Raw genomic sequence first — 12,603 nt, forward strand, 5'->3', positions numbered from 1 at the left:
GTTTGAGGTTGCTGTGAGCTAGGCTGACGCCACGGCACTCACTCTAGCCTGGGCAACAAAGTGAGACTCTGTCTCAAAACAAAAAAAAGTAAAAAAAAGAAAAGTCTCCAATCAATAATCTAAGTTTCCACCCCAAGAACCTAGAAAAATAGGAAAAAACAAGAAGCAAACAAAAGCCAACAAACAGAAGTAAGAAAATAATAAAGAGCAGAAATCAATTAAATTTAAAACAGGAAAATAAGAGAAAAATCAATAAAACAAGGAGTTGGTTCTTTGAAAAGATCGATAACACTGAAAAACCTCTTGCAAGACTGATAACAAAAAAAGAGTACAAAAATCATCAATACCAGGAATGAAACAGAATCTCGATACAGATCCTGCAGATATCAAAAAGATAACAAAGGGAACACTATGAACAATTCTGCAGACATCTGACAACTTAGATGAAATAAAACACTTCTAGAAGAACACGAACTACCATTACTCGCCCAATATGAAACAGTTAATTTGAACAGCCCTATGACTAAGAAGAAAATCTAATAAACAAACAGCTCTTGAAAGGGAAATATCTAAGCCCAGATGATTCTTATCGAAAATCCTATCAGATGTTTAAAGAAGCAATAACACCAATTTATAGAATCTCTTTCAAAAAAACAGAATAGGAGAAACACTTCTCAATTCATTTTATGAAGACAGAACTACCCTGATAACAAAAGCAGACAATGACAGTACAAAAAAAGAAAATTACAGACCAATATCCCTCATGAATACAGATGCAAAATATATAGATACAGCGATATATAAAAATAATTATATACCATGACCAAATGATGTTTATTCTAGTAATTCTAGCTGGTTGAATATACAAAAATCAATCAGTACAATCTACTACATTATAATCAAATTTTCCACATTAAAGAAAAATCATATGACCGTATCAATAGATGTATTAAAAAGTTTGACAAAATTCAATACCTATTCATAATAAAAAATATCATAAAAATAGGGATGCAGGGGAATTTCCTCAACTTGATGAAAAGCATCTACAAAAAAATCTACCGCTAGATTATACTTAATGGTGAAAGATTGAATGCTTTCATACTCTTAAGATCAGGAATAGGGCATAAGGATGTTCACTCTCACCACTCTTATTCAACATGGTGCTGAAAGTTGTAACTACCGCAATAAAGCAAGAAAAGGAAATAAAAGGCACACAGACAGATTGGAAAGGAAGAAATAATTTCCCATTTTCAGATGACCTGACTGTCTATATAGAAAATCCTAAAGATCCACAAAAAAAAAGGTCCTAGAATAAATGACTTCATCAAGGTCTCAGGATATAACATAAACACATAAAGTCAATTGTATTTCTATTTACTACCAATGAATATGTGGACACTAAATTAAAAAAAACTCAAGTGTAAATCTAACAAAAACATGTATAGAACTTTTATGCTGAAAACTACAAAAAGCTGATGAATGAAATAAATGGAGAGACATACCATGCTCATGGATTAGAAGAAAATAGTAAAACATCACTTCTTCCTAAATGGATGTTTAACACAATTCCTATCCTAATGTCAGCATGGGGCCAGTGCCAGTGGCTCACACCCATAATCCCAGTACTATGGGAGGTGGAAGGAGCACTTGAGCCCAGGAATTTGAGGCTACAGTGGGTTATGACTGTGCCAAGGTGCTCTAGCCTGGGCAATAGAGCAAGACTCTGTCTCAAAAACAAAAAACACATCAGCAGGATTTTATTTAGACATAGACATGCTTATTCTCAAATTTATATGGAAAGAAAAGGCCCTAGACTAGTCAACAATTTTGAAAATGGAAGATAAAGTTTAGTAACTACAGTAATCAAGACAGTGTGGTACTGGTAGAAGGACAGACATACAAATGAAAGGAAAATAGAAAAATCCAGAAATAGATCCATGCAAATAAGTCCAACTAATTTTTGACAAAGGTGCAAAGGCAATTCACTCAAGGAAGGACAGATATTTCAGCTACTGGTGCCAGAAAAACTGGACATCCATAGACAAAAATATAAAAATACCAATAAAAGTATCGTGATGTAAACTTCATACCTTATACAGAAATTTACTCAAAATGGATCAAAGATTTAAATGCAAAATGCAAAGCTTTTAGGAAAAAGAACCTTTAGAAAAATACACAAGAGAAAATCTTTGGGACCTAGAGCTAAGGAAAGAGTTCATAGACTTGACACCAAGTATTATCCATAAGAAAATTATAAATTAGACATCATCAAAATTAAAAACTTTTGCTCTGCAAAAGACCCTATTAGCCAAAGAATGGAAACAATCCAATCCTTCAACAGGTGAAGGGTTAAAACAATTGCGGTGCAGCTACACCATGGAATACTAGTCAGTAATTAAAAGGAACAAACTTTTCTTTTTTTGAGACAGTGTCTAACTCTGTCACCCAGGTAGAATACAGTGGTGTGATCATAGCTCATCATGAACTCCTGGGCTCAAGCAATCCTCCTGCCTCAGCCTTCTCAGTAACTGGGACTACAGGTATGTGCCACTACGCCCAGCTAATTTTTTCTATTTTGACTAGAGATGGGGTCTTGCTCTTGTTCAGGCTGGTCTTAAACTCCTGACCTCAAGCGATCCTCCCACCTGGCCCTCCTAGAGTGCTAGGATTACAGGTGTGAGCCACTGTGCCTGGCAAGGAACAAACTATTGATACATACCAACAACCTGGATGAATCTCTAAAAAATTATGCTGACTACAAAACGCCAATCCCAAAAGGTTACATACTGTGATTCCACATGTATAGCACTACTGAAATGACAAAATTATAGAAATGGAACACAACGGTGGTTGCCAGGGATTAAATGTGGTAAGTGGGATAGGAGGGAAATGGATGTGGCTATAAAAGGGCAACAGGAGGGATCCTTGCGGTGATGGATGTTCAGAGTCAATGCAGTGTCCTGGTGTGATGTTGTACTACAGCTTTACAAAATTACTATTGGGGAAACTGGTCAAAGCAAACAAGATCTGCTATTTCTCATAACTGCATATGAATCTATAATGATCTCCAAATAAAAATTTCAATTAGAAAGTTGAGTCTCCAGGTATTATCAGTAAGGTGGAGGAAAAAGAGAACTGCTTAAAGTAGCCAGAGTGGAAGGAAGAGACTGGCCACTGAGGTGGATGACAGCAGGCAGATGATTCCCCTAGCACCTCATCTCCACATTCCTTAAAGGTGTTCTGCTCAAAAACAAGGCTCATTAAGCGTTCCTGGCAAGTTTTTACTAACACTTCAGTTGTCCTTCAAACATGGAACATTTTGGAAATCCCGTCCAAAATGCTGAGGAAGCAGAATCTGGAAAAATCCAGAGTCCAGTCAAAGCCGCAGCACAGGACAAGCCACCATGCTGAGCTGAACATGGCCTCAGGTCCCCAGCTGGCTACAGCAGAAGCTTAAGGCGAGCTGTGCTGAAGATGGAAGCTCACAGTGAAGCAATGGTGAAGCACAAGTGCAGATGAAAAATGTTCTTTAGAACACAAAATGGACAGAAACAAAATGACACCATATAAGTAGCTCTACTTATTGGTTAATAACTAAATGAAGGGAAAACATATGTCAGGACAATTAACAAACTTAAAAACACTTGGCAGAAGTTGTGTCAACTTTCCCCAAATTGCATGCTAGGAAAAGTTGCACTTCCTATTCAAATGAAGTCCTCAACTCTGGAAAGGTGAAAGGCTCATTATTTTCATACCTCCTACTGTTAGCATTCGAAGTCGTTCCTTGAACACTGCAAGATCTGAGAGGCAGAGTGGGGTAGCATGGGTGAGCGCAGAAGGAAAAAGACAGGTGAAAGTTAGTTTAAAAACAACCAAAACCCTACACCATTACCACAGAAACAGCACAAACACTGTCACAGGGACACACACACACCAAAGGAGAAGTGGGTAGGTTACGGGGTCAGGTGATCGATTCCTGAGAGCTATTTTGTTAAACATGGAAATTGTTCATAGAACAGCTGGAATGAGGTGAATCAGAAGGAGGGGAGGCCGCTCCCCTGACACTGGGAAGCCATCAGGCAGCGTCGTTTGAGAGCTTCTCGTCTCCCTAGCCTCAAGAAGTAGCTGACACAGGCTCTCTTGGGAAGCCACATATACCTAATCTAGACTACTTTGGGATGAAAAATTGAGGCAAAGAAAATGAAAAAGCCTAATTTTTAGAGTAGCCATTTCTCAGGACTAGATTCAGGCAGTAGATTAGACTCTATCTAAATCCTCAGATTCTGAAGAATCCTAAAGACTGCAAGGGGGCTTTGGTCTCCCTTCACAAGAAGGCAAACTAGAACAGAAGAACTTTGTGACTAAAAAGAACCCAAGAGCCACAGCTGTATCTGCAGACTGCACATTTCCTTCTACCTGTAAACTTTCCACTGGCCATCTACCATACCAAAAAGCCTTCTTGGCCAGGGGTGACGACCAAGATGTTTATTTGGATACATGAAGTGCATTCCTGAGCCTTACTGCCTGGGTGCATGTGCCTGGATAATAGGGTCAGGAAGGCAGGTGGCAATAGGGGTACAAGGAGGGGCTGATGGTTGAGTACCTCCTCTGAAGCCAATGCTAAGAACTCTGACTCAGAAATGACCCCAACAAGCAGACTTATCCTCCAGTGCTCCCACAGGGGCTGTAGGACTCACATGCTTCTGAGGCACACTGGGTAAAGCTCTGCCTCCTTCCCCCATGGGACAATGGCATGATCCACCAAAGACCTCAGAGCCAAGTGGCTCTTAAAATGACAGAATACTTAAGTCCTGTACAAGAGTGTCAATGCTTTGCTTTAGGCAAGGATGAAGAATCTTACTTTTCTCCTCAGTCTTCAGAATCAAGACTCGAGACCATGTCAAGTTGCCATCAGCACCCCCATGGACTCCTCAGTGTACTTCAGTCACTCCAGAGCCCCAGGAAAGGACTCACACAGGGAGAGCCTCAAGGGAACCTCAAATGATCATTCTTGTTAAAAAAAAAAAAAAAAAAAAACTAAAGGCAATGTGGTAAAATGTTTATATTCTATGCACTGGGTGCTTTTATTTCTATCGGTATTTTTTTGTATTTTTAAAATAAAAGGCAAAAAAAAAAAAAAGACACATACCAAAGAAGAGAAAAATAGAAGATATTCTGATTGTCACAACTTACAGAAAGCACAGATGTTTCTAGCACCTGAGGGCTTTGAAGCATTTTTAATAATTACTTCTTGAGGAGTCAGGTGTTGTGCTGGAGGGGACAGAGAGCTGATAGAGGTCTGGCCACAGTACTTCTAAGTGAAGCACAGCTGGCAAGAGACAGGGATGTGACACCACTGGGAGCTAGATGTGACTTGGTTTACCCATTCCTGAGCATCTAGTCAAAGAACCCTCTCAAGTCTTTCTCCACTCATGGAGACTGACCTGTTCTACTCTCTCTGGAATATAATTTAAAAAAAAGAAAGAAAGAAAAAGAACTCTCTCAAATGTCAGGTGTCTGCTCTGTCCAGGTCTCATTTCCCTTGAGGGTGACGGTATCCACTGTGACTTTTACCCCTTGTAGGTATGTCCTTAGCTCAGCTCTGCCCTCCTAAGTCACTCAGGCAACCTCATCTCCAGGTCCTCAATTATCTGCAGCAAAGCATTGGTACAAAACAATCAATGTTTGCTAAATGAACTGTTCTCTGTCATTCTGAAATTATAAAAGTTGATTAAAAATCAACTCTATTGAAATTAGGTACATCCAGATGGGGAATATTATTCAGCACTAAAAAGAAATGATTTGACCTATAAAGACAGTCTGTCTTAGGAAAAAGGAAAAAAAAAAGAATAAAAATTAAAATAAAAATAAAAAATCAACTCTATTTTAGCTTATTCTTCTCAGCCATCAAGGGAGCAAATCAGAAAGCCCTGGAAGGTCAGGGAGACATGTGTGAATGTTGTCACTGCTTACTGTGCTGTTAATGACAGTAGGTTTAGGACAGAAGCAAGAATTCATTTAAGTAGCTGAAATTCTGCCTTATTTTTGGACTTTTAAATTGACTTTTAAACAACTTAACTCAAGTTCATGTCCTAAAATTGGTAGTAGGAATTTGCAAACATCAGTGGTAAACAAGAGAAGTTTCACACTTTCTTCCCATTTATTCACAGAATGTTTTTAATTCTCCTTAAATTATGTTTAAATCTCACATTAAAGTACATCTCAATCATTTTTGTCACTGTGAGAAGTTATACTATAGAATCTATACAGAAACCACAGACAATGGCATTTTTAAGTGGGAATCTAGCTCAAACACTGTATTTCAAAGATAAGGGAAAACTGAGGGCAAGAGTTAACAGGAACTTTCTAATCTTGGGCTGGAAACTTTCCCTCCTTCACCCAAACTAAACAAGTAATGGATGACTAGCATAGAATGCAAACCTTAAGACAAAAACAGCACATAATCTTAGTTAAGTCTGCAAGTCAACCTGTTTCTAATTAAGCAGTGAGTGGGCAACAAATCCCATGGGTCCCACTTGTCTAGACCTTTCCATGAATAACACCCTGATTCTGGCGTTTTGCAATATACACCTGTATCTACCTTGGCATCCCAATCCATGACCCCTCTTTAAAGGCCAGCCAGGAAATGCCTCCCTAGGAGCTCTGCCAGGAGACCTTGGGCTGCCACCACTCCCCACCCCAACCAGATCCATGCAGGATATTAGAAAGGAACCCATTGAACATCACTAGGTGCCTGATTCTGCAGGTCTGCAGGTTTGGTGCCAAGGAACCTCACTATAGAGCATGGGTGATGGGAAATACGTACTCAAGGCATTTCATGTTGGAATTCTCAACCCTCCTTCCCAGGGGAAATAGGGCCTACAGCACAATCTAGCACAAATTAAGATGTGCTTCTGGGGGTTCACCTGGACCTGGCCCCCAACATAACACTTCACGGAAAAAGGTATCTCGGGTCCAGCCAGCTATCACCTACATGATTATGGAACATAACCCACATCTAACTGAGAAACTGGTCCAAAATTAATTTTTTAAATTTTAAATGAAAATAACCAATAACCCATCATCTCAACTATATTTTTCTTGCATTCATAACAAGTTCTATGTGCATACAACATCTGATGGTAAATCCCAACATCCTGGGACTATTCAGGAGTTCTGTGTTGCTGAGTATCTCATAACTGGCAAAAACCTAATTTTTAATTCTCTCTTCCCCTCTTACTTCAGGGACCAGGGGAACTGCTGAGAATTGATAGGTGGGGCCCTAGGCCAGCATTTCCCAACTCTTCCAAATTGGTCACAAAACGTCAAGAACTCAGTGAAAACCACAGAACCTATTCCATTTTATTTAAAAAACTCAGGGTAGACAGAACCCCCTTGCTTGCACTTGCCAACCAAATCAGCCTGCCACCTGGGTGCCCTGAAAGTATCTTCAGGGCTGTATCCTCAATGCCCTTTCGGAACGGGTTTGCTGGTGACTCCTGCCCTCCACTGCTGCCCCCGCCTGGAGTTTTTCCAACAATGGGTAGAACACGTTTTGCTGGAAACACCAAGGGCTGTGTTCAAACATATGGGTGTGATATTTCTCCAAAGAGAGGGGAAAATTATGCCTGCATTCACAGGGAGGCAGGAAGGGGGCTAAGTAGAGGCATGGGGACAATCTTAGCTCTCTAAAAAGATGTTATTCGATATGGGACACCACCACAAATGGCCCCTGAACCCAGTCTACACACAGGTTCACTGCGTGGCCACTTAGCCCACCCCCGCCTACTGTGCAGCAGGGTGGGTAGCTCACTGCCCCATTCCTAAGCTGATGAGCAGCTCTGGTGGGCCCCAAACCTCCCCACCCCCCTACACAGAATGCTCCCTTCTTAGTTTACAAGTTCCTGAATGAGATGCTTCCTTATCATCTGGGTATAGCCCAGTCTTCACCACTACTAACTCCTGTGTGATCCTGGCCTTCTTGCTTGACCTCTCAGTTTCTGAGTTTATCTCATTATCAGAGAGTTCGGCAACTGCTCATCTCAAAAGATTGTTAATAAGCACATTAACTCTCACTCATAGAACTTAGTAAAGCTCCAGGCACTACTATTATTCTGAGGAGTTTATTTCATTTTGAAACCACCTAAAGAGGCAGGTATCATCATCCCTGCTTTTACAGATATGATGACTGAGGCACAGAGAGGTTAAGCAACTAGCCCAAGGTCACACAGTGACAGCAGAGCTGGGATTCTAATCCAGGAAGTATAGTTCCAGAGTCCAAGCTGTGGAGTTCAAGTATTCTACAAACTGTCTAGTGGTCATATCTACCTGTTGGTTTCTTGAAGACCTGCATACATCAAGGGTGAAAGTTCAAGATCAGTTTTTCTAAAGATTCAAGTATATAATGAGTTTACACTATTTCCATTTTTTGCACCTAAAGAAATAATTTATTCCAATTTTTAGGTCACAGGATTTCAAATCCACAGGATTAAAACACACCTTTGTCTCACAAAGTGGAGATTGCTTCCTGACTCTGTCAGTGGTTCCAAATGGTTCCCTGCCAAAGAGGTCAAAAGTCTGGCTTTCTCAAAGGATTTCAGGAAGCTTTGAGTCCACTTCTGTGCATTTTAGCCTCTTGGTTTATAAAGTCCCCTGGCCCTCTCACCCCACCATGTTGTTGTAGAACCTGGAACCACAAATCTCACAGAAACACAAATACCCAGGGATGGTATTCCAGAAGGCAATGGCCTGAGAAGAACCACAGAGGCAGGATAAACAGATTCTGGCCCTGCCTCAGCCACTACAGAGGTGGGAAATTAGCAGCTGGGTTTGTCGACAGCCCTTGGGGTTTCTCACCCTTCAAAGACTACACTGGTTTGGGATCACCTGGGGATGTGCCCCTTGATCTAATTAGTCTGAAAGGGGACAGAAGATAGCATTAGTGCTCCCCCAGCTAATTCTAATGTGCAGAGTTGGGAAGAGGAGTTGAGATAATGCAGTTTGGGCAGGACAGGGCAAACCAGTCACCCTACCTGTTCTTTTCTTGTTTGACTGTTTTGCTACACGTGGAAAACGAACATTCTGTGGCTCCCCTACCTTGCCTGACTACAGACGGAGGTTTTCCTCTGTAGGGGTGGCTCCCAGGTGCAGGTCCCTGTGCTCTTCATCAGAGAGATGTTAGTCCGGCAGCCAGGAGGGATCGCCCTGTCCTGAGCACCTGGAGGAGACCATGCAGGTCTGGAAGGCTCTGGGGGCAGTGAGCACAGGGGCCTGGGGAGGCTCAGGGCGGACAGCCGTGATGGGCCTGGGGACTCTGGGGTGGAGAGTTTCTACACTAAGGGGTGAGGTCTAGGAAAAAGGCTCTAAAACCTCCTTGGAACACTGTAAAGACAGCCTCACTTCTTGGGAGTGCAAAGCTGTCACCACTAATCATAAGGGTTTATCTCACGTGGAGTCTACAATCTGAACTGGCCTGACTCTTTAAGATTCAAGAGGATTTCTCTAAACTTCTCTCCTAAATCTCCTAATGGGTTGGTATGACATGGAGGAAACCTTATATTACCTAGGAGTGTTTCTGAATCAAGACTAACAAGTAATTACAAACCAACAACATCAATTCCAGAACCAATAATGTCTAACTTTACCTGATTAATGTCTGATCCTCTAGTCGTAATTCAGTAATGGCTGTGAAGACATCTAGGTACCACAGAGCCTTAGCCTGTTTTTCTGTACCATTCCCACAAAGTGCCTACAAAGAGGCTCATTTTGTTCCCTCCCCAAGAGCAGTATTAGATAGGTAGGTGATAATCAATTTCATCAGCATGCACAGTGCCTATTGTGAACACCCTGGCCATTTCAAAATTAGTCATATCATCATTTCTTTAGTACAGGTTAGCAGCACAGTGACACAAAGCAGATTAACTCTGCAAAGCAACTGCGAGTGAGAGCCCAGCCACAACACCCACCTCACCTCATAACAAGGAGAGGGTGCAGGTGGGAATATCTTCTGGTAACCGTGACAAAACCCAAATTATAATCCACACATGCACCTCCCAAAGGCCCTGGCCTCCTGACGCTGTGGGAATGCCTTCCAAAGTTTCCTTGGTGTGATCACCAGCAATTACAAATCAGGAGACGGAAACTACATAACTTGCTCTGGAATTTGCCCCCTAAGGGACACAAATGGGCTTCAGTCAAAGGCAGGCCACATGGGGCTTCGGAACATGATGGCTGTGACAGCAGTTCCTGAGCAAGGGCTCGTTGATGTGCCTCATTGAAGGATGTGCTACACTGGGATTTGGAAAGCTAAAGCCAAAAGAACTATTCTCTGAAGTACAAGCTTTTATCCCTGTGCCACGAACCTTTCTGTCCAAAATTTCATTTTCCAATTTTGAGACTAAGACAATCTGGCTGAAAAAATGGGATAAAAATAACTTGCCCAAAACACACTAAGGCTGCAATACCAATTAATTTCAAGTGATCAGAACAAAAGGAAACTTAAGAGCCTTTCCCTCCTGCCTGAACATCCTGGCTACTACAGGCTGTGGCACAGCGAGAGGAGCTCAAGCAACGCAGCTGACTGCTCTCAGACCCTCACCAAGTTTGTCTGTGGATGAGATAATGTCAGCGGGCACGGAGGAGTCCAGATCAGCATCCAAAATCCCCAGGGGGTCCAGCTGTGCTACATGATGCCCTCGTATCTATGAGTGGGCCAACGATGAGAGGGATGGACACACACAAAAGGACAGGAGAAAAAAAAGAGGGAAGGGGTAAAAAAAAAAAAAAGTAAAATTACATTAAAATTAGCATTTACAGATTAATTCTCACCCACGTTTGAAGAAACAGTTACTGGAGCATCATCAAAATTTACACAACTAATTCCGAGAGGATCAAGTTTTGCAATTTGGTGACCCCTGACCTGGAAGCAATAACACAAGTAAGTCATTAAGCAGATCCAGCGAGCTGTGGGGAGGGGTAAAGAGTTATACTTCATGCAAACCTTTCCCAAAGAGAAACATAGCACCAATGAACCCATACAACAAAATTAGTTTTAAAAGTCTTAGAACAGTTTATTTCAAAAGCACTATTGTGCATAAATGCACTTTTATAAAAAAAAGGATAAACTTCTCCGGTTATGATAAACTGGGGCAGTCTGAAAGGATCCATTTCTCTGGATCCTTACACAGTTTCCCTAGATAAACAGAAATGAGATATGCTGGGGAATTCTTACTCCAATGTGAAGCCTACATCAGTTTAAAACATAAAAATTTCCCTGTGGAGGAAAATGAAGGGTTGGGTGTTGGCTTTGATAGAGGAGGGGTGCAGAGAAGGGGTCTTTTTACTAAGATGAATGTGTGCCTCTATTATATACTGACAGAATTTATCATATACTAAGAGAATGTGTGTCTGAGGAGTGAGGGCTCTGGTCCTGGCACTGCTGAGGCCAGCACACAGCAGTTAAAACAAAAAACCCTGCTACACTGCAGACTTAATGCATCTAATTTAAACTGTTTAAAAAACATAAGGAGAAAAAGAATCCTTTCCAATTTTAAGTTTCAGTTCTGGATATTTTATTCACAATTTCTTGCTAGCAATTTGAGAAAGGGAGCAGCTGCTAAGTCATTGAAAAATCAGGTTAAATTTATTACTGGGGCCAACTGCATGCAGGCAATGGTTAGGAAGCACCAACTGTGCCTCTTACCTATAGAAATGTCCATTGTGGATAGCACTTTACAGTACAGGGCTGCTGTGTTTACAAAACTCTGTGCGGCTCTTTTCTAAGGCAGCATACACTTGCCCCGGGGAGAGAGCCTTACCTGCCAGAGCATGACAGGAGGGACCAGAGACCCAGGGCCTTCTCTGTCCTGCCCTGTTATGACACCTGCACCACTGGCCCTGCTGGCAGAGGAAATGGCCTACGCCATCAGAAACCAAAGTGTGAGAGAGGTGGCAGGGGCCTGGCTGAGCTTCCAGAGGTATGCTTGCTTGTCTCCACCTGTACTCCTCAGAACTATCACGGACAGGGCCTTAAGGTCTGAACTCTGGGCTCCCCTGAACCCCATATCAGGTAGACATCCTAGAAGAGCCTGGGTTATTGTGCTCTGAGAAAGGACAGGGAGGAATAGCCCCATTCTGCTCAATGCTCACACAATGAGGCAGGCCACTGACTAGAATGCTTTCTGCAAGAATTCCCCTGTTCCTTACCCACTCTCCATGGGCTCAGCTGCCCCCCTCACCTGTCTCTCCTTGACTCCATTCCACAAACTCTACACGTTATTTTCTCTTCAGTTGTTAGCAACAGAGAAGGGGGCATCAACCCATTCAACAGGTCCACCTCTCCCCACCTCCGCTCACTGCTGTGTGGGCAGCACCTCTCCTTGATGCCCAGGGACTGTCTTGATTTCCCTGCTCACAGATCTTTCTTGCCATCTTAGGAAAAGAAATAAGGACCTATTTACAGGGCAGGCATTGAAGGTGCCACAGGATTTTCTCAAAAAGAGTTAGCCTGGTTCCTTTTCTCTTGTATATTTGTTTTTTGCCTCCCTAAGACCCCAAAGCAGGGAAAAAGCATCTAGTATCTGAGGAGGTAAAAGTTAAATGACA

General features: G+C 42.0%; 1 protein-coding gene across 7 annotated transcripts in view; it reads right to left on the minus strand.

The window, feature by feature from the left end:
* Positions 1–12,603, minus strand: part of OGDH (oxoglutarate dehydrogenase) — a 90,947-nt gene that overhangs the window by 40,464 nt on the left and 37,880 nt on the right. For 2 of the 7 annotated variants that reach the window (XM_012763379.2, XM_012763377.2), the window contains 2 exons: positions 10,828–10,918; positions 3,756–3,800 (listed from right to left, as the gene is read on the minus strand). In XM_012763379.2, coding sequence (XP_012618833.1) covers positions 3,756–3,800; positions 10,828–10,918 — 136 coding nt within the window. Of the gene's footprint in view, positions 1–3,755; positions 3,801–10,597; positions 10,701–10,827; positions 10,919–12,603 lie in introns of all 7 variants that reach the window. The other 5 variants (XM_012763381.2, XM_076006264.1, XM_012763384.2 and 2 more) reach the window with 3 other exon arrangements.

This window comes from Microcebus murinus, chromosome 9, assembly GCF_040939455.1.
Source record: "Microcebus murinus isolate Inina chromosome 9, M.murinus_Inina_mat1.0, whole genome shotgun sequence".
Classification (NCBI taxonomy): domain Eukaryota; kingdom Metazoa; phylum Chordata; class Mammalia; order Primates; family Cheirogaleidae; genus Microcebus; species Microcebus murinus.